The sequence below is a fragment of the Candoia aspera genome, chromosome 1 (assembly GCF_035149785.1).
Source record: "Candoia aspera isolate rCanAsp1 chromosome 1, rCanAsp1.hap2, whole genome shotgun sequence".
Taxonomy (NCBI): Eukaryota; Metazoa; Chordata; class Lepidosauria; order Squamata; family Boidae; genus Candoia; species Candoia aspera.
In genome coordinates this window covers 37,226,710-37,249,526 of record NC_086153.1, presented here as the reverse complement: position 1 = coordinate 37,249,526, position 22,817 = coordinate 37,226,710, and the positions used below count along the sequence as shown (strand labels likewise).

The window sequence follows — 22,817 nt, the reverse complement described above, 5'->3', positions numbered from 1 at the left end:
TAGCCATAACCCTGAGTGAAGTAGAAATTGCAGTTCACTATCTTAGTAGATTTCTCACTTCTAACAGACTCTAACTACACAAAGTATAAAATCCACTACTGAAACCCAGTTCAGCCCATTGACATTAACTGTTTTTGCCATTTTGTTAGGCAAGCCTGTCTTCAGGAAGGTTCATGCTAGAGACCATCCCCTTCCTTCTACTGTAATCCACATTCAAGGTATTCTGGTTTGCTAGGGTCCCAGTCTAACAGATAATGTGAAACCAATAACTCTGGACTTTATATGCATTGGTGTGGGATACAGGAAAGGTGGGATTTCATTTATTTTAATGTGTCTTTGAGAAAAAAAATTGCTCAATAGTTCCCCACCAATTGTATCCCATTTCAGAAGCAAAAATAGAGCTGCTTTCTCTGAGTCTTTCTTTGCACACTGTTCTATCCTAGGTGATCTACCAGCATGGATACAGGATGCTGGAAATATGAAATACCTCTTTCTTATACTAGTTATTATCAGGCCTTAGAGCAGCCTTATCCAAAGGATTTTGCTGCCTTTGTCAGTCTGCCCCACCCTTTGCTCACCCATAGATGCTGCTGCTCTGAAGCTATCTAGCTAGGCGAACAGGTGGCCACCATTTAAATCTTGCGTAATGCCCCAGAATAATAGAGTCAGGGATTCTCCTTCTGTACCATCCTTCTCAGTTACCAGAGTTTCTTGCCCATTTTAAAATTATTCTTTACCTCCATTTAAGATTAAACTTTGTGATGGGGTGAGGGGTGCTTCCGTTCTCCTCAGTGGCTTCCTTGCTGATGATGGAGAGAAAACCTTTTGATATTCTACAGCTGCATCTATGTTGGGTCCCTCTGCCAAGCTCTGCCCTGTGCAAAAATCAGTCTTGACCATTCAGTCTCATGAGCCTCTCCTTTATTGTCTCTCACTAGAACATCTGGTGCACTCACTTTCAGCAAAACAAAAATCAGATTGTTTCTACCCACCCTCCCCTCCATTGGCATTGTCTTGGATACATTCAAATTAACAAATTACTTCTCATTGTTTTTAAGCATCAATCAAGTAGTATTAGCACCTTCCAAATTCACTTTTATCACAAAACAAAAAGGAAATGAGAGGAGGCAGGAAAATAAAATTCAAGAGGTTGGTTTAAAGCAAAGAATTAAATTCCTTCCTAGCAAGAAGAACTGTGCATTCACAGATATGAATAGGGTTGCCAGCTGTCCCTTTCTAAAAGTGTTGAAAGGAAGGGAGCTCCTTTATTAGAGTTCTTTATGCCAAATTATCAGAGAACTAGAAATATAAGAGATGCTCCTTAGAGTCCTAATGTAGCATTATTACCCAACCAAAGCAATAATAAAAACACCTGCCTGTTGATACTTAGATAAGAAGCTTTCTTAAAACACAGGAGCTCCAAACATGTGCTATTATAAACTAGCTTTGAATAGGGCATATTAACCAAAGGGTGAAAACAGATTGCCAGATACCAAGGTTTTGCTGATTGAAAATGCCCCATATTTCAGTTTAAGTCTGTATGAAGTCAATCAGATGCTGACGTTCAGCTGGCCACATGTATAGAACATATAGGCAACCAAATTCCACAGAAAACAGTACCTAGAAAATGTGATTTTACTGACCCCATCCCTATATGACGGGATTTCCCCAAAATAATCTTGACCACCGGGCTAACCTGCCCAAGGTCACTTCATGTTCCTGTTGTTTATTTGTTCAGTCACTTCAGACTCTTCGTGACTTCATGGACCAGCCCATGCCAGAGCTTCCTGTCAGTCCTATCTATTCCTATTTGTACAATACTTGCCCATCTCTGGCAAAGTCCATGACTGAGTTACTAATTGGGTGGTCTGTATGGTCATTGGATGGCTCTGTCTCATGTAACCCAATTCTCCCCATATGCTGCCTTTGATCTGTTAAGCTGTGGGATCCTCAGATGATCCTTTTAAGAGAGTGTGAGATACTGTGTGCTTTCAACTTGCCAAAAAAACAGAATGGGGGAGAGGGGGAGCATTGAGTAAAATTTCCAAAGCTTAATTGCGCTTCTTCCAATTATTAGCTCTGCTTAGGCATTAAACTTCAACTATTACATGGAGGACTTCAAATTGGCTAAAGAATTTGGCTAACCTTGCCCCTTTCTCTCCCAGACCTTTGCATATTCAACCATGCCTGAACTGGAGGTATAGTTCTCTGCATGACTGAAGTCCCTATTAAAGCAAGGCCCCAGACCATATAAAGAGCCTGACCAGCATTCAAGCAAACAAGAATACTGCTGCCCTTCAGATCTCCAGCTGATTTTTCTCTCCAGGAGAGAAAGGGGGGGCGGGCTTGTGTCTATGCCCTGTTCAGCATCCAATCTGAGCCTTCTATACGTTTGCTTAACAAAATGTATATATCACCCCAATCATAAATGCATTATGGATATCCCACTTCTTTAAACGATAAAAAATTCCACTGGTTTCTACACTTCCCTGGCATTTTTGTAGCAATTTCATTAATTTATAAATAAACAGGTTGAGCATACACTGTCTGAACATTCACCTGCATTCAGGCAGAGAAGAATTCAGATATCTGTGTGTCTCTTTAAGCGAGGGTGGAAACTTGCAGCCCCAGGGCCACCTGCAACCCCAGATTCCATATTTGTAACCCCTAGAATCTTAACACACCATTGGTTTTTCTCAGTACAATCACCAAAAATTAACAATATAGTTTGCTGCCATTATGAAGTGAGAAATATAGGAAAACTACTGTAAAGCTAAAATAAGTTTTAACTGTTTTTTTTTTAATCAAAGGAATGATGGAAAGGAAACCATGGTAAATCCTGGTCCTGCTATGTATTATCACCTCATCTACTGTATTCTTCATCCCAGCTCACTCCCAAATAATTAAATATTTACACCACACATGGTTTTTAGCCACCCAGAATCTGCCTGTTCCTTTTCTAAATGCCTCCCTAGAAACTACAAGCTTGTTTTCCAGTTTAAACACAGACAAGGTTCACTTTACCCTCTCAGGCTGCATCCCCCCAGAGGGTCAAACATGACTTGGTGCTTGCACAGGGGACCTTTCACTCTCACACCTATCACTTAGACTTTCTTGAGCTATCTTAGCTCTTGCTGAACCATAATACCTGAATATAGGGAACTTTCAATCTTTTTGTCAAGTCTCAAGGCATTGCCTTGGGGCCATGCACACTGATAGCTATACCCACATAAATTTTAAGAAAAGAAGAACAGAATTGAAACAGATCCTAGAAGGTCATCCAGACTTAGTGGAAAGTGTGAACGTATGCCTGTGGTTACAAAAATATGAAATATCTCTACATGACAGCAGTGTAAGGTGAGAGGTGGGGCCAGCCCAGCAGCCACAATCTATTTTCATGAAGCCCTTCCTTTCTAGCCTTTTTATTCCAGCCAAGATGTGTAATGATATCAGAACCCAGTTGATGATAAAAATAACACAGAGAGGAACCCAGTTGATGATAAAAATAACACAGAGAGGAATGGATTACAGAGAGAAAAGCCATGGGCAAAAAAAAAAAAGATGGGAGGCCTTCCCCATATGTCACAGCAACATGATTATTAGGATGCAGACACACCTACAATAATAGTTTGAGGTACAACTGAGACTGATTCAGGTTAATATGAACACAATATATGTTGTGTCCAGCCTGGCCAGGAATATTAAATGTGATAATGTTGTGTTGAGCCTAATGTCCTCTGTGTCTGTCTTTACATAATCAAGGAAGCAAGCCTAAAGGTATATTAGAGATTGTCCTTTTTGTATACAAACCTAAATGCATGTCCTTGGGGAAGGGGCAGAGTTCCTTGCTATATTTGGGCAGAAATCTGGATGACTGATAGATGGCAATAAAGAGGTGCCAAAACTGTAACTCTTTGCTGCCTTCTAGTAGTTATTTGGAGTTTTGCTGTCCAGAACTGGTAGCCCTAATGTGGGTAGTTTGTCCAGAAATTTACAAAATTTTAGTGCTGATTTTTCTGGAGATTGAACAGCCTTTCATCAACAAGGAGTCTCCTGTTACTTTCTTATTTTTAAAAATAAGAAAGAAACACACTCAGTAACAACTAAGTTATTACTAAAAGTTGTTCATCCGGGAATTGCGGCTAAATGGTGGCAATTGTCAGTCAGTCCTAACGGGAAAAACGACTCTGTGAACGTGGAAACACATTAGCTGATATTGACCAAAGGTATTTCTTTATATTTCTCTTGTGGGTGTGTAAGATGCTTTTGTTTGAACATTGGACCATCAATCAATCAGATTATTTTAGCTGTCTAAAATTCTTGCTCATAGAAATCACTTTGCAATTTCAAAGATGTATAAAAGTTCCTAAATATTCTGTGGTGCCCAGAGAACTGTATAACTGTTGTTGTCACTGCATTAATCACTATTCCCTTTTCCTGCTACTCTGTGCCTTTTGTTTCTTATTTTGTATATTTTGTATATTTTGTTCTTTTTTTTCTTCAAAAGGACTTGTTAGGGATGTGTGCAGCACACAAACAGGGGTTACCACTGAGTCTACACTCAATTAGAAGCCACAGTTTATTTCATCACTCATACAGCAGGCAGACCTCTTACCAGCATCTGTTACAGTTGTACATTTTATATTTATAGACATACTCTAAAGTAAGTGTAGATCTATTTAAAAAACCATGTTGGGTGGTGTATCATATGGACCTGAGAATCCATAAATTGATGTTTCCTTTCTATTTCCCAGTTGCAAAGAGCAGCTCAAAGAGCCACCTGCTAAATTGGGGCTCCCTTAAAAAGCCCAAGTGAGGAAAGGAAGCACTTCTTTGCAATGCAGAGATAGTATGAGCCATGATACCATTTCCTGATTAGGCTGACCATACGTCCCGTTTTGAAGGGGACAATCCCATTTTTTAACATTTCCCGACCGTCCCATCATTTTAATATAAACGTCAATTTTGTCCCATTTTTTAAAAAAACGTTGGAGCCATTATTGGGAAAAGCGGGAAAAAATTGAAATTGAAATTGAAAAGGAGGCTGTCTTGGCAGTAGTTCTCAATCCGGCAGGAAACCTAGAGCGGGAACTGCAGGAACAGCCGATCGGCAGTGAGCAAGAGGAGGAGTCGCTGCTGCCAATCAGTGCAATGGAAGACGGTCGGAAAAATGCGCCCAGCAGAAAAGAAGCCGATTGGCTCTCAGGCCAAAATGGCAGGAAGAAAATAAAATAAAAGGGCGCGCCAGAGAGGAACAGGTTGTCGGGGACAACTGTTCACTAGACTCCTCCGCTCCTGTCCTCCCGTCCCAGCTCACCACCACCCTCAGCCCTCCGCTTCTCCAGCCTCCTGCCGCCTCGTTCCTGTCCTCCCCTCCCAGCTCGCTGCCGCCCTCAGCCCTCCTGCAACCTCTCCACCCAATGCCACCCCTGCACCAGCCCCTCCGGACCCAACCATTGCCGCACCTCCTCCTCCTGCACCTTCCCAGCTTACTGTCGATAACTTTTTTATTGTCTTTTTCGTGAATACAGAATATTATTCTGTAATTATTCTGTAAGTTTAACCCTGTCCCGTTTTGCCATCCCAATGTCCCGTTTTTGTCTCAAGGAAATATGGTCAGCCTATTCCTGATGCTTCTTGGCAAACTATCTGGAGGAGCAAACTCCAGTCCTTACAATGCAGGAGGCTGTCCTTGGTGAATGACCTGGTGGTGTCTTCCTTGTAATGGCTGTCTGCCTGTGTTTGCCACATTAATGGAGTATGTTGCTGGATAAATAGAAGCTGGCTGCAGAAAAGGGAACATTTGGGTTCACCAACCCTCAGCTGGTTCTCTTTGTCTCCTCCACCCCCAGAAGAAAACGAAGAGAAGCAGCCTCTGACAAGCAAAGAGGAGGAAGAACGCCGCATTGCTGAAATGGGGCGCCCCATCCTGGGAGAGCACACAAAGCTAGAAGTGATTATTGAAGAGTCCTACGAGTTCAAGGTGTAGTATGTAGACATAAGTCTTTATTACCATTAATTTAATTTAATTTCTTTGATTCAGGCGCTGCCTTGCACCAAACAACTATTAACCTATTACAGCTCTTCTCCCCACATCAGTCCAGTGTGAAATGCGGTAACCGAGGATTACATTTTTTTAGAACCTTCCCCGCCCCCTGCAAAATGAGAAATCTGTGCCGGTGTAATTAGAATTTTGTTCTATGAGAAGGCAGATTGTGCAATCTATACAAATTATGGAGTTGAAGTAATTTGGCTAATTATTCATTTATTCTAATTTTTTTATTGTTTCCATCCTTTTTCAGCTTCTGTTTTAAGGAAAGGCAAAGAGTCATCCTGCAGGAAATTTTATTTCAATAAACTTTGCCAGCTCACTTTTAAGAACTAGATTTTTAAAAATTGTTATTTTAAAGCAATCAAATATTCACAGGAAGCTGAACTGTGTAGCCAAAGCCATATTCTTCTCTCCCTCCCTCCTCCCCTCCTCCTGGTACCTGCTTAGGTGCTTCAAGCACACATCCTGAGAACATCCAGCTTTTTCCTGCCAGCTTCAGATTATAGAAATGAGTTCAAATAAGAAAATTACAAACATTTCTCAGATTGTAGAAATGATTTCAAATAAGAACATTACACACATTTTAAATTAAAATAAGCATAAACAAATCTTCCAATAGCACAGGTGCTTTACCCCTTCCTTTTATCCTTATGGAAATCCTAAAAATGTGGTTAAGTTTGTGATAATGCCTAACTTCTCACCCAATCAACTTTTCAGCTAAAGAGAGAGATAAATCCACATCTAATCTAGCTCATTAAGCACAATGTCATATTGGCTATTTAAAACATAAGCACCATATTATTTACATCACTAACAATTATAGGATCTTTATATTTAAATACAATTTTTTTTTCATTTGCATCCCTTGAAGACAATTTTAAGTTAGATATTAAAACTTTACACCATTCTGTATTCAATAGAAAGAATTTCATTATACAGGAATCATTAAAACCACTGACATAGGCAATCTTTTCCTTAGTTCTTTTTATTTTTTTCATGCAGCTTGCCCAAAATATTCCCTGCATCTCTAAGGTCCCTTAGAAAGTAATTTTGAATGGCTGCAGGCAGCCTGACTGAACTTTAATCATGGTGCAGCTCAAATCAATCATTTGTAAAGAAAATGAACTGTGAATGATATTGTATGTATTTCATATTAAATTTTCTAATATTATGAAGTGCATTCGTTTGGGAAAAAAGTTTTTACAACTCTGCTCTATAAGCACATCTCAAGTTTGTTATACAGAGAATCAATAAAAGTTGTAGACTGTCTAGTTTAGCTGTAGTAAAGCGAATATGTCAGTAAAAAGCAGTTTTCTGAAGTGTTGATACGTTTTCAGAGATATATCAATGTGTCAAGAGTTACTACACAACACCTTTGAACTATTTTTTGGTTGCCTCTTTTTTGATCCCCATTTCAGTCACTGGCCTTACCAATTCAGGAAGCCAGATAGGAGGTGATCTGAAGGATCCTAAAGAATCTTTGCCAGTCAAGATGGCCTGCCCATACTGGGCTAGGTGAACCAATGCTCTGGCCTCATATAAACTGACCTTTTCTCCCTATGCATAGTAGAATGGTCTGAATGAGCTCCAGAGTTTTCGGTGCAAAAGAAACCTTTAAAATAAACTAGGTAAGAAGTAACCTAGTAGCACAGATTTGTATTTAATCACTGTCCAGTCACCATAAACAACCAGGAACTCCAGGATGGCAGGTTCGTGGAATGTCATGAGGGCAAGTAGATACTCTCCTGTGGAACGAATGGAACTTTCAGCCTTTCTTGGCTAGCCTGTGTCTTTGCATGGTAGCCACAGCAAGCCAGCTGTTCCTAAGAACCAGCCCTACAAATGTGGTAGATTGGCAGAAGGTGAATAGATAATTCTGCCTTGCCCACAGCAGTCTGTTTGCCAGAAGGTTGCTATTGTAATCACAACTATTAAGAAGATGCTCAAAGAAAAGAGGACTTCCTCTTCTCCACATCAAATATAGATAGATTAATATTTTAATAAGCTATGAAAATGTGCAAGCCAATCTTTTTAATAGGTCTAATTACAAGGCATCATTAAGAAATACTTTGTACAAACATTTCAAACCTTTTTAAAGCAACTTAGTTTTGCATTTTTGTTTAATTTCATCTACTTGATGTTGGTATCTATGCTCTGAAGCTAACCAGCATCCTTTACATTTCCATCTGTAAGCTATAACCTCTGAATGGACCACATGCTTCATGTTTTAACATTTGCCTATCCATCTGCAGAACACTGTGGACAAGCTTATTAAGAAGACAAATCTTGCTCTTGTGGTTGGAACAAACAGCTGGAGAGAGCAGTTCATTGAGGCTATCACTGTTAGTGCTGGTAAGTTTCTATTTGTATAAATGCCATAAATTACAATTAGTCATTCCCCTAGCATGAAGTTGTCAAGTTAACTTAACCCCAATATGCACTTGCACCTGGTTCAGGAGCTGTGACAAAGGAAGAAGCAGTCTCCCCTTTCTTAAAAAGTAGATAGGTTTAGCACTATAATCCCAGCGTATTAGTCTTCACATGCATGCCTCTCTCTGATGGGGAAGGAGTTCTTTTAGTTTAGGCCATGGATGGGTAACCTATTTCTCCAAAGCCTGTCTCTGTTGGCAGTTTGGCAATCTAGCTTCCAAAAATCAGTATTGCAGCTTCATTCTGTTTTAAGCACAAAGCCAGAAAGAACCTTGTGTTTTGTGAGCTGTGAAATAGCTTAACTGTTTAAAAATGCAGAGAAAAAATAAAATGAATTCCCAAACTCCCAAACCGCCCCCCTGGCAACTTCTAGCCCCAGGCAAATGTACAACCCTGCTTAGTCTAGTATCCAGTCTAGTATCATTTCCCTGCCTATAGTGACTCTTATTTTCCCCCACCTAAACCATGCCAAAAATGTGTCCACCCTTGCCATCAGTAGTGATCTTCAGGGCTTCTGGGTAAATATAATTTTACTATTTAGAAAATCATGCTGTCCTTTTTACAGGGAGACATGGGGTGTAACAGTTAAGAACTGCAGCCATGTATTTCTATTTATTTTAATGGAGTTTCATAAGGCTGTTAAAAGGGAAGTAAAGCAATTATAGAACATAGTCACGTATTCTTTGTAGTTCTGAATTCAATTTGCTCCAGGTTTAAGTTAGTACAGCTACATTAACATTAAGCAGAATTTGGATAGTGGATAGTGACAGTTGGGAAATCCATGCAGCTCATCTTGAGTTCCTTCAAAGAAGAAAGGCAGGCAGGAAGAGGGACTGAACAATATATAATATTTGTGATTATAAAACATTTTTTAAAGTGTGTGCATGTGTGTGCACATGTACATGCACACATGTCCCCCAATACAGTCTTTTTTAATAACCCAATGTAATTATTTGATTCTCTGGCTTCACAGAATATTTGACAAATTAAAAAATTATCTCACTGTGGATACATGCTCACTGCAAGATGTTATCTTCCAATTTGCAAAGAAATTTCCATTTTTGAAATCATGTTGCTTTCTTTCTAAACTCTTTTGAGAACCCTCAGTACAACTGAAATGCATTTCCTTTTGTACTACTGTATCTGGTGTTTGCCAGAATGAGTGGACTGTCCTTGGATGAATTTTACAAGATCAGCCAGCTACAAAAAACCTTCAACAGGAATGATGTACTTCTACAGTACTTCTACAGTATACTTAACAAGTGCCATCAAGGTATCTGAGTGTGGTAGCTCCACTATATCAATGCAACTTCAATAAACTAGATATAAGATATAAGAAAATCTTACTTTTCTAGGCAAGACTAACATTCTAACAGAAGGGTTGAAGCAAAAATAAAAACAAGGGTATCTTATTTAAATAAGAAACATGGGCATCTTTGGGGGGGTTAAAATCTGTAAGATTGTGGGTACAGTATCATGATCAAAGCCCCACCCCTTTATACATAGACATGGCTCACTGCATGCACAGGTGGGGTAGCATTTCAGCCATGACCCCATCATCTCACAGATTTTGACCTTCCCCACAGACATCACTGCCATGAAGACAGAAACTAGATTCATAAATTGTTCCATGCCATAATGTAGTTTGATTTTAGATTAGGGTATTGTGTGAACTCAACCACTGTTTGTGACTCATGGTATATTGCTTAGGAGATGGGCAGGGAATAAATTTCATATGATGCAAATCCAGCCAGTTATTATTTAAGTAAACCAAAGTTAATAGAACTGTGGCTTAATATGATATACAAATCATTGACTACATTTCTTTCAGTTAAATTATATACCGTCAAATTATAGAACCCATAAGAGTAATGGAATGTGGGAAAGACCTTGGGAGACGGGGAAGAGATGCTGCCTAAGGAACAGTCAGATAAGAGACAGCATATCCCCCAGCTGCATAGTGGGCGGAGCAAGAGGCTCAGAAGGGACCCTCCCTAAGCTCTCGGACTGTATGGTGACAGCAGGAAAATTTTACTTTCAGACTTGCAAGATTCTGTTAATGTAGCTTTACAGTAAAGTAGAATTAGTTTATCTGGTCGTGTTTGTCCTGTCTCAGGCCAAGCACACACAAGTACAGGAAGAGGTAGTTGCAAACTTTTACTAGATGGTTATTAAGCAAATAGCAAGCAGCAGAGGGAAAGGTATGTACAAATGGACACACGCACACAAGAGAAATCAAGTCAAGTGGACTATGCTGTCTCTTATCTGACTGTTCCCTAGGCAGCATCTCTTCGCTTGGTCTCCCAAGGTCTTTCCCACACACCATTGCAATAAGTGATATTTTCACTATATACACTGCTTCTATGAGCAGGATTTTCTGATCATTGCTTCATAAAGTGAAGGCTCACTTTCATTGTTAATATTCGTGGCAAGCTCACCTGCATGAATCACTGTTTCCAGCACACCATGCCTTCTCCAAGGACAGGTAATTGTGCTGCTGCTTCTATGCATCAGAAATAATGATCGTATCACTTGTACCTCAGCATGATTATCTGCTATCCTACTAGTTGAAAAGATAATTAGAAGGAGGTCAGATTAGAGTAGTAGATCATATAGCAGTAGAGCTGGTAACTTACTCCATAGGAGCTTCAGCTCTCAGGAAATGTTTTGTTTATCCATTTAGTCGCTTCCGACACTTCGTGACTTCATGGACCAGCCCACGCCAGAGCTTCCTGTCGGTCCTCAACACCCCCAGCTCCCCCAGGGACGAGTCCGTCACCTCTAGAATATCATCCATCCACCTTGCCCTTGCTCGGCCCCTCTTCCTTTTGCCTTCCACTCTCCCTAGCATCGGCATCTTCTCCAGGGTGTCCTGTCTTCTCATTATGTGGCCAAAGTACTTCAGTTTTGCCTTTAATATCATTCCCTCAAATGAGCAGTCTGGCTTTATTTCCTGGAGGATGGACTGGTTTGATCTTCTTGCAGTCCAAGGCACTTTCAGAATTTTCCTCCAACACCACAGTTCAAAAGCATCTATCTTCCTTCTCTCAGCCTTCCTTATGGTCCGGCTCTCGCAGCCATATGTTCCTACGGGGAATACCATTGCTTTAACTATGCGGACCTTTGTTGTCAGTGTGATGTCTCTGCTCTTAACTATTTTATCGAGATTTGTCATTGCTCTTCTCCCAAGGATTAAGCGTCTTCTGATTTCCTGACTGCAGTCAGCATCTGCAGTAATCTTCACACCTAGAAATACAAAGTCTTTCACTGCTTCTACGTTTTCTCCCTCTATTTGCCAGTTATCAATCAAGCTGGTTGCCATAATCTTGGCTTTTTTGAGGTTTAGCTGCAAGCCAGCTTTTGCACTTTCTTCTTTCACCTTGATCATAAGGCTCCTCAGTTCCTCTTCGCTTTCAGCCATCAAAGTGGTATATCTGCATATCTGAGATTGTTAATGTTTCTTCCAGCAATTTTAACTCCAGCCTTGGATTCCTCAAGCCCAGCATGTCGCATGATGTGTTCTGCGTACAAGTTGAATAGGTAGGGTGAGAGTATACAGCCCTGCCGTACTCCTTTCCTAATCTTAAACCAGTCCATTGTTCCATGGTCTGTTCTTACTGTTGCTACTTGGTCGTTATACAGATTCTTCAGGAGGCAGACAAGATGACTTGGTATCCCCATACCACTAAGAACTTGCCACAATTTGTTATGGTCCACACAGTCAAAGGCTTTAGAATAGTCAATAAAACAGAAATAGATGTTTTTCTGAAACTCCCTGGCTTTTTCCATTATCCAGCGGATATTGGCAATTTAGTCCCTAGTTCCTCTGCCTTTTCTAAACCCAGCTTGTACATCTGGCAATTCTCGCTCCATGAATTGCTGAAGTCTACCTTGCAGGATCTTGAGCATTACCTTACTGGCATGTGAAATGAGTGCCACTGCTTGATAGTTTGAACATTCTTTAGTGTTTCCCTTTTTTGGTATGGGGATATAAGTTGATTTTTTCCAATCTGATGGCCATTCTTGTGTTTTCCAAATTTGCTGGCATATAGCATGCATTACCTTGACAGCATCATCTTGCAAGATTTTGAACAGTTCAGCTGGGATGCCGTCGTCTCCTGCTGCCTTGTTATTAGCAATGCTTCCTATGGCCCATTCAACCTTCCTATTCTATTGTTTTCTTCCACTTCTGTGCATTGCTTGTTTAAAAATAATTCCTTATCTCTTCTGGCTAACCTCTGGAATTTTGCATTTAATTGGGCATATCTCCCCCTATCACTGTTGCCTTTTGCTTTCCTTCTTTCTTGGGCTACTTCTAGTGTCTCAGTAGACAGCCATTTTGCCTTCTTGGTTTTCTCTTTCTTTGGGATGTATTTTGTTGCTGCCTCCTGAACAATGTTGCGAACTTCTGTCCGTAGTTCTTCCGGGACCCTATCTACTAAGTCCAGTCCCTTAAATCTATTCTTCACCTCCACTGCATATTCCTTGGGAATATTAGTGAGCTCATATCTAGCTGATCTGTGGGTCTTCCCTAATCTCTTTAGTCTGATCCTAAATTGTGCAATAAGAAGTTCGTGATCGGAACTACAGTCAGCTCCGGGTCTTGTTTTTACCGGCTGTATAGATGTCCACCACCTTTGGCTGCAAAGGATGTAGTCAATCTGATTTTGGTGTTGTCCATCTGGTGAAGTCCATGTATAAAGCCATCTCTTAGGTTGTTGGAAGAGAGTGTTTGTTATGCAGAGTGAGTTGTCTTGGCAAAATTCTATCAGCCTATGTCCTGCTTTATTTTGTTCTCCCAGGCCATGCTTACCTGTAATTCCAGGTGTCATTTGACTGCCCACCTTAGCATTCCAGTCTCCCGTGATGAAAATAACATCTCTTTTAGGCGTGTTGTCCAGTAGGTGCTGCAGATCCTCATAGAACTGCTCTACTTCAGCTTCTTCCGCATCTGTGGTTGGGGCGTATATTTGGATCACTGTGATGTTAGATGGCTTGCCCTGAATTCGAATTGAGATCATTCTTTCGCTTTTTGGATTGTATCCAAGCACTGCTTTAGCCACTTGACTATTAATTATGAGGGCTACTCCATTTCTTCTGTCGTCCTCTTGTCCACAGTAGTAGATCTGGTGGTCATTTGATGTGAAGTGGCCCATTCCAGTCCATTTCAGTTCACTGATGCCCAAAATGTCTATCTTGAATCTTGACATCTCACCAATAACCACATCCAATTTGCCCTGGCTCATAGATCTTACATTCCAGGTTCCAATGGTGTGTTGATCCTTAGAACATCGGATTCGCCGTTCACCACCAGCCCATCGGCCGCTAGCCGTCCTTTCGGCTTTGAGCTAGCTGCATCATCACGTCTGGGGCTAGTTGAACTCATCCTCTGTTCCTCCCCAGTAGCATTTTGACCATCTTCCGACCTGGGGTTCTCATCTTCTGATGGTATACCGACATATCTCTGGTTGTACTGATCCATTTAGTTTTCACGGCAAGAATACTGGGGTGGGTTGCCATTACCTTCCCCAGGGATCGCATTTAGTCTGACCTCTCTGTCATGACCTTCCCGTCTTGGGTGGCCCTTCATGGCTTAGCTCATGGCATCATTGAGGTGCTCAAGCTCCAGCACCACGACAAGGTAACGATCCTTTGCTGAAGCAGGAAATGTTTAGCTTTAAACAAAAAATCTGTTGATTTTTTCTTAACACCCTTGCATTTTTTTATGATATACAATATGGAAAATGATTGTTTTCAGGAAGTAGTTCCCAACTTGCATTACCAGCTATTTTTCCATGATCTCCTACTTGTATGGACAGTTGTCCAGAGTGACTGGTAATGATGTCCAACCTCATTTGGGGACCTAAGGTTGAGAATCAAAGAACAGGAACCTCTGCCTCCATTAGCCTTTGCAAACAGAGAAATGCCTTTCCCTCCACTGTAGAATCCCCTATGTGCAATGTGCCTTGCTCTTACTGGCAGGGCTCCTGGCCTTTTTAGAAGTGCCAGACTAGAAAAGAATGTCTGACTTAATCATGAAGATAAGGAAGTGATAAATTGTATGACAGCATTTTATCTGCCATTATTTTCCTGTGTTTATTCCAAAATCAGCCAAGTGCAAGACAAACAATGCAGAACCTTTCCTAGGCAAGTATCTAGGAGTACATAACAATCTCCTTTCTTATTAGCAGTATCTGCCCTCTACATTTAAATCTGTGACTGTTTTCTCTTGCCTAAATTGCAACCAGTGAAACTGGGTGAAAGTGAAACAAGTTCATTTATTTTAACTAAGTTTATTTATTTATTTATTTATTTATTTATTATTCACATTTCTATTACCACCCATCTCCCCCGAAAAGGGGGCTCTTTAATTTAGAAGAGTGACCTTGAGCCAGTCACTTTCTCTCAGCCCTGGAAAGGAGGCAGTGGCAAACCACTTCTGAAAACCCTTGCTAAGAAAACTGCAGGGACTTGTCCAGGCAGTCTCTGGGAATCAGACACAACTGAACGGATTAAAAAGAAAATGGAAGAATGTATTATATGACCTGAGTCAAGTAAAGAACAAAAATGATAAATAATCCTAGAGTACTTATTTAGGTTGCAAAGTCCTGGATTATGTGTCAGGTACTTCTCAGGCATTTCCCTGCTCCTAATACTATTGTGGTCTGAGCATATCCACAGACTTTCCGTTCCTAACATGCAGTCCACAACATTCAAGTCTGCAGAGCTCGCGGGTTGCTCTGCAAATGTCAGATGTTCTGTTGATTCCCAGGTGGCATCCTTCTGTGAAACTGTAGAATAGCACCCATAAAAACACATGTTTCTAATGAACCTAATAGTTACTGGTAGAGAAAACACAGTTTAACAAACTGCCAACACTGTTCATTGTAGAATAATTTTTTAAAATCTCTGCCTCATCTTTATTTCATGCTTCTACACTGTGAGATGCAAATGTGCGCAACAAGAATCATGTTCCACCTTTCTTTTTTGATTAGGAAGGCATTTCAGAGGAGAACTACTGCAGTGCAATTGGAAGAAGGCATTCACCCCTTTTCTTGATATCACCATGTGCCTGCATTACAATTGCTCCCAGATTACCTTTCCACCAATAACATTTCAAATATATGTAATGTGTAATTTAATTCCCAGTAATCGTATTGGTTGGGCAGCAGTAGACAGCCCTTAAGACAGATTCAGCTGTGAAGTACATACTTCGCACCACCAGACCTCTGCCTGAAACAGTAAAAGTAAAACCCTGCACTCTAAGTTAAAAAGAAACAGAACAAAACCCCACACCTCAACCACTTGCATGAAATCAGCACAATGCAAAGAGAGGTCAAGGTTATTAACAAGGCCCCTGAAGTAAGAAAACAGCCAGTCACACAGTCTTTAATCAGAATTGGTAGCCAAGGGTCAGAATCCATGAAGAAGTCTATAATGCAAGGCAAGATCCAGAAGCTGGAAGCAAAGGAACAATGACATCTACTTCAAAAGGAGCGTTTCTTCGCAGCCTTTTGAGTTCTCAGGCAGAGCAGTTGGTGAGGTAGGAGTGCAGCTACACACAGGGCTGATCTGGCTAACTGGTTACCTCAGTACAAGTAATGGTCACTAACTGTTTCTCAACAGCAGGAACACACAACATTGTCCTCTACCCACCCACAGGTCACTGACTTGTGCATCTTCTACCCATCTTTTCCTACTATGTGTCAGAATAGTGTTTTCCAGTTTGCACTGGCACTAGCGATGCTGTGTTTTGCCTGTTGCATGTCAAACTCCTCCATTCCAATTGACTGCCGTATGCTGTGGCAGGAACAGTCCCTCCGCACCTGTCACCCTAGCTGTGCCTATGTTGTCCAGGGCTGCTGGACCAGTAAAACAGCACACTTTTTTAAACTGTTCCCCTGGTGATATTTTTTGGTTTTTGTTGTTTGTTTATTTTTGTTTTTACTCATCCACTTTTCTTGCCCACCCATGGGTGGAAATAGAAACAGGGAAAGAAGGGTATGTCATTGAGTGAATTTAAGTGTTCAAGGGACCTGACTGAAAAAGACAGGGTCTCACAGGTTTCCAGCAGTGTTGTTGCTGTTGTTGTATTCACTTAACAGAGACAGAAATAAACAAGTTCAGGCAAGCTTTAGCAAAATAGTCAAACAACTTCTCTTCCCTGGCTAATTGTTTTGCAAATAATTCTGAGGGCAGTATCCACTTGTAAAAGTGTAGGAGACAAGCATTTTTTTTCTGCACTCTGAACTTCTAGCTCAAAGCCATTTAAAACATGAATTACTTAGCACATTAAAACATTGATTTAAAGTATGTGTGTACCTAGCATATATGCACCTCTATAGATTGCTAAATTCTAAAATTATTTCTATCCAGAGTTAAGAAATAAGCTGATAGAACTTATTGGCAATTCTCCATCTCTCACAGTCAGATGGCCTGGCAATTGGCCTGGATCCAACCAGTAACCCTCTATCAGGTATTTTCTATCTTCTGGCACCCCATCATGCCATCTGCATTTGTCCCACAATGCTTTTCCTCTTAGGTAAATCTTCTCCAGGTCTTACCTTCTCCAGGTCTTACCTTTGAACACCTTGCAGACTTTCCCCCACTAGAGCCTTTAGCAGTTGAGTACAAAAAACTGCCCAATCCATTTTGAGATCACTAGCCACCCTTTTTCTGGATTAAAACCCACAGTCTGTTTTAACAACAGCAGCCAGAGCTGTCTGTTTCAGCCCTTCTGGTTGCCATCCATCTCCTCTATTTCTATCCTTCTCCTCTCCAAGTTTCTCCTTCCCGAAGTTTTCTTTGATGGTGTTTAACTCCACTTCTAATGCCTATCTCCAGTCTTCCCTTTTTAGGAAAGGTTGTTGAGAAGCTGAGCAGATTGCAGCTTCAAAGGCCACTGGATAAAGTGGATTAAGTGGATCCCCTCCAGTCAGATTTCAGACCTGAGTATAGTACAGATACAGCATTGATCATGCTTGTTGATGACGTGTAGTTGGACCAGACTGGAGGTGGTGTATACATCCTGGCCCACCTTGATCTTTCAGAAGTCTTTGATATCACCAATCATGGTATCCTTCTGGACTGGCCCAGGGGGTTGGGAGTGGAGGGCATGATGGTTCTCTTCCTTTTTCCAGGGCTATTTCCAATTAGTGTTGATGGAGGGAAGAGATCTAATCCAAGGCCCTTGCTTTATGGGTTGTCTGCATTTTGAAAGGCATTAAAGACTGATTCCCCAGGCACTGGGTCAGGAGTAGTATGATCCCACCAGGTGAACTTTTCCCAGCACATTATGTCCTCATATTTTTGTGTTTTGTTTTAATTATTTGATTACTGGATTGTTTTACATAGATTTATTATTGTTTATTGATGATGAATGTCACCCTGACTCATGCCAAGTGGGTGACTGTATAAATTTTTTTAAAGGATTGGATTCGATTGGATTCGATTAGATTGGATTGGATTGGGTGCAATGGTCTTAAGGTGATCAAAATATCTGGGCTGGGTTCTTCTGAGCCTCTGGTTACCATTATTCCCCTTGTCATATTGGATCTTTTAGATGAAATTAGTTGAATTTCAGAATTCTGATTCAAGGATATTTTTGTTTCTTCTTTATGGTACAATCTTCCAAAGATCAGAATTTCATGTTGTTTGTGTACCATTTTTTACCCTGAAGTAAGTAGTCCTGTCTGCCACTATAGGAAAAGATAGAGAGGCTCCAGAATTTAGTGGTAGAGCACATATTCAGATACAGGGGCAAGGAAGAAAAAAGCCCATCTATAGAACATTTATTATTGGATAGATCAAAAATTTATTGATTTGTTTGTTTGTTTGTTTGTCAAATTTATCACTGCCCATCTCCCCCTCAAGGAGGGACTCTGGGCGGTTTACAATAAAAAACTATTAACCACAATGTAATATAAATACTGTACAATAATATAATATAAATAAACAAAATATAAAATATACATATACTAAAATGTAGTAGAATCCAGATGGCAAGGTTCTCTTTCAATCCGTAAGCAAAACAGGGCAGTTCTAGGGAGCTAGCTATCCCCAGGAGGAGCTGTTCTCCTTCCCGCCCCAGGCATGATGACAAAACCAGGTTTTTGAGTTTTTGCGGAAATCCAGGATCGAGGGGGCCTGTCTCGGCTCCGGGGGGAGAATGTTCCAAAGGGCAGGAGCTGCTGCAGAGAAGGCATGCTTCCACAACCCCACCAGATGGAACTCTCTAACAGATGGGATCCTTCGCATGCCCTCTCTGCCTGACCAGGTAGGATGGGTCGATGTAATGGGGATGAGACAGTCCCTCAGGTAGCCTGGCCCCATGCCATGTAAGGCTTTAAAGGTCATAACCAACACTTGAATTGCACCCGGAAGCAAACTGGAACCCAGTGCAGTTCACACAGTAAAGGTATTATGCCTGCCACCCTTGGGGCACCTAGAATTACCCATGTGGCTGCGTTCTGGACCAGCTGTAGCTTCAGGATACTCAAGGGTAGCCCCATGTAGAGAGCATTACAGTAGTCTATATGGGAGATAACTAGGGCATGAGTGACTGTTCGAAGGGCCTCTCGTTCCAGGAAAGGACTTAACTGGAGCACAACATGGAGTTGCACAAATATTATAATTAAATAAACCCTACCTGAAACTCTAGGCCACTCTTCCTCTCATTCCTTTTAGATGTTATAGAACTGCAACATCCATTATTTCAAGCCAGCGCTACTGAAGTCTAGGAATTCCAGTCCTACATATTTGAAATATGTCAGATTAGAGAAGGCTGCTCTGGAGAACTTTATACTACCTAGAACACAAGCTTGAATTAGTGTAAGGCAGCTGAATATCCAAAAGATTATGAGGATTTTAAACCATCCTCCTGATCCTTGCTCCCTGCATCTTTGACTTCAGTCACGCTCAACTTCAAACCTACTTTAGCAATTAGATTAAGGTATGGAGAATTGGTCCTTTTAGTCATGATGATGTTAATCAAATTATTTTATTTTTATAACACAAATGAATTACAAAGTCATGTTTAGAAGCAACATGTCATTGATTCCTGGTTACCGAGTATCAGCACTGTGCTACTAAATACAGTACCTGCAGGACTTGTTTCTTGGGTCCCCAAAGGCATTTTGATGGCTATTCCAGGAAACAGGATGGGGGACTGATGGGGGACTCTGAGGGACCTGATGCCTGACCCAATAGAATTTTTCATATGTTCTTAGCTTATATAAAGTCAATATAACTGGTTCAGATTTCAAAACATAACTCACTGCCAGGTTAAAGTAGATACCTATGTTAATATAGCCCTTTATCAAACTAAACTGAAGAATGCAGCCCATTATCTTACTGCGATGCTTAGTCACTATTTCTAGTTGCTTCCAAGCCATGTGGGTGGTCCTGAAAGATTAAGCCATGTGTCACTAGGTGAAAGAGAAATAGAAGAGATGCCTTTGAGAAGGAAACGGAATTTTATAATCTTGCAGAAGTTAGTTACTGGGCCATTTCTCATCCCTGACTGAGGCCCTGGAGAAATGACTATATCTCATTTTCTTTGTACCAAAACGATAGTTGAAATTTCTGTCCTAATAGCATTTTTTTTTTTTCCCAAGCAATATGTGTCAGAAAGACAATGATCTAATTTGCTGTTTATCTGGTCTTTTGTTAAATATGATTGTAATAATTTGGATAATGTTTACCATTTACTTCTTTTTAAATAGAAAGCTGGCTTTTCTATTCCCAGGTCTTGCATATCTGAGTTATTCACTCTGCTCTAAGAAAAAAGGTGACTTAAGATAGAGACTGGGAATTGCATTCCCAATATATCTGAAGGATGCTAAGCTGAAGAAAGCTGTTCTAGCCAAAGGGGAATGGGATTCTTATTCCATAAGACCCACACAGTATCTTTCTAAATGAGGTTCAGGAATGGCACTGCTTTCTAATGGCCTGTTTTGCTACCTGGCTGGAAAGCTCTTTTTGATTAACACATTTTGGAGTTCCTACTTTATTCAGCAGCAAGAAACTTCATCAGCAACTATTACTCAAACCATTTATAAGGAGAATAACATTGGGATTTTTTTTTTAATATCATTTTTTAAAAGTGTAACAGTTAAGCATAAGGAAGTAGGAAGGTATCCACACACCTTATAATACCAGTTTTGTAAGTAAGTAAACAATACGTATTTAATCCCCAAGAGTGCATTATGCCAGTCAGCTGCTGAATTCAGTGGCTGTGTTTGATCAACTTTTAATTTTTGATATGAGATTCTTATTTAACTCATAGTTTAAAACCCTAAGTCATAAAACAACTAATCAGAGTTAACACAGTGAAGCTTAATAGTAACCAAAAAGGCTGTTTATAACAATAGGACAAATAATGCAATAGCAGTCGGCTTCCAGTAACTATTTTGTTACAATGCCCAGCCACTTCTCCAAGGAGCAGAGGGCATGCTGGCCAGGTAGTTCTGGGAGGTAAAGCCCACAGATTTTAAAGTTGATGCAGCTGAAGTGCTTGACGGACACTGGGCTAGATTATAGATCCAAACCATTTACACCAAGCTTTAGTTTCTAAATATCCAGGGAGCCATCATACTAAGATCTTTTAATATTTACCAATACACCAAATTACTCATAATAACACAGTGTTTGATTCTCCTAATGGACATTTTATTGTACTTCATCTCTTCCCATAAAGTGCTGTGAGAGAATTTAACATCAAAAAGCTTTGTTCATGCGGTGTTCTTTTTTTAAAAGTACATGAAATCATAGTGATTAGTGATTTAAAACTATTTAAAGCACTTTCAGTAATCTCTTTTTGGTTACACCTGCAGTGCGCTCTCTGATCTTAAGTCAATTTAAATCAATTTGACAGTACAAAACAACTCAAGAATTTAAATTGGCTCTAACCCAATCAGCACAACTTTTGCTGGAGTACACAATTGGCAGTTCCCAAGTCAGACAGGATGAAAACCTTAGGGTCATAAAATACTTGTACTTCTGTTTAAACATCTGAATCAAACAAATGAACAGAATACCTGCTGGATCTGGGTTTTCCTAGACAAGAACAAGGCAAATCAGGACTATCAGTGGAAAGACTGTAAGAGCAGTGAGGATCCTTGGCCTTGGAGTTTCTCAGTGGCAATGTCCTGGTCTGACTGAATTGCCACACCGAAGAGTTGCATGGCTGGCTGGCACCTTTGGATGCTCCTCTCCACCCTGCTTCAGCGGAAGGAGATTCAGACAGTGAAGACCTGATACCAATTTGTCAGTTTAGCAGTAAAGAAGAAAGCAAATTATGAGGAGAAAACAAAAGTGGCCTAGCAAAATTCTTTAGAAGTTTGTGCACGTATCCATCAAAAAAAGGCAGTAAGTTCATTTATAGGGCCATGGTAAACCAACAGTTTGCATCCAGAGCAGCTGTGTCCATGCAGAGCATGGCCAGGAGCCCCACGGCAGTCCCACCTGCTCATCAAGAGAGTTACAAAGGGAATGTCTTGATGTGCAGTTCTCTAAATAATGTATTGGCAATATTACTCAATTTGCTGAATCATATCCTGCAATCTCTTAAATCCTTGTTCCTGTGTATTCTTCTGGTTTTTTGGCCTTTCCCAACCTGATTCCTCTCAGATATGCTGGACTGCAACTTTTATAACTCATTGCCATGATCACTGTGGATAAGGGTTCTAGTCTAAAACATCTGGAGGACAGGGTAGGGAAGGTACTTTATAACATAATTTTTTTGAACAAGTCGATTGGGTATGTAAATATCATAATTTATTACAATTTAATACATTTCAGAAATAATATTATTACAACTACATTTTTGCTACTAAGTCAATAAATTAAATACCTTTAGCTTATATTTATCAGGGTTGAACTATACACTGCAGTGGCATTATTTATACTTAATTGCAAGTTCGCCTTTATGTTATCTACCTGATCCCTTGCAATCATTGTTTTTCCCGAAAAAACTTTTTCCCAAGCCAGGCTTATTTCCAGAACTAAAAGCAGCTTGCAGGGGGTAGATATTAAGGGGGGGAGGGGGAGAATTGCTGGCCATGGGATAAGTTAAGCATAGACACCATAGATTGGCATTTGAGCAGGGGATGACAGACACAAGACAACAGTGTTCATTGGTATTTTGTTGCAAGAAATTCTTATCATGGGTTCATCCCTAGTCAGGAATGAAAAAACAGGCAGTTGCTTGAGCAGAGGTGAAAGTTTATTTCCCAAGAGCATGTACTCTGGAGCATGTACAGAGTATGCTGGTTAGAAGGTGGCCATGCGGGTATTTCCCCACCAGCCCTTTATATAGAGATGTAGACCTTTGAAG

The 22,817-nt window shown here is 40.5% G+C and overlaps 1 protein-coding gene across 2 annotated transcripts in view; it reads left to right on the top strand.

Annotated features, from left to right (window-relative positions):
• Positions 1–22,817, top strand: part of SLC8A1 (solute carrier family 8 member A1) — a 236,085-nt gene that overhangs the window by 201,297 nt on the left and 11,971 nt on the right. The window contains exons 5-7 of one of the 2 annotated variants that reach the window (XM_063302070.1): positions 150–218; positions 5,853–5,983; positions 8,305–8,404. In XM_063302070.1, the coding sequence (XP_063158140.1) occupies positions 150–218; positions 5,853–5,983; positions 8,305–8,404 (300 nt within the window). The remainder of the gene's footprint in view (positions 1–149; positions 219–5,852; positions 5,984–8,304; positions 8,405–22,817) is intronic. The other variant, XM_063302077.1, reaches the window with a different exon arrangement.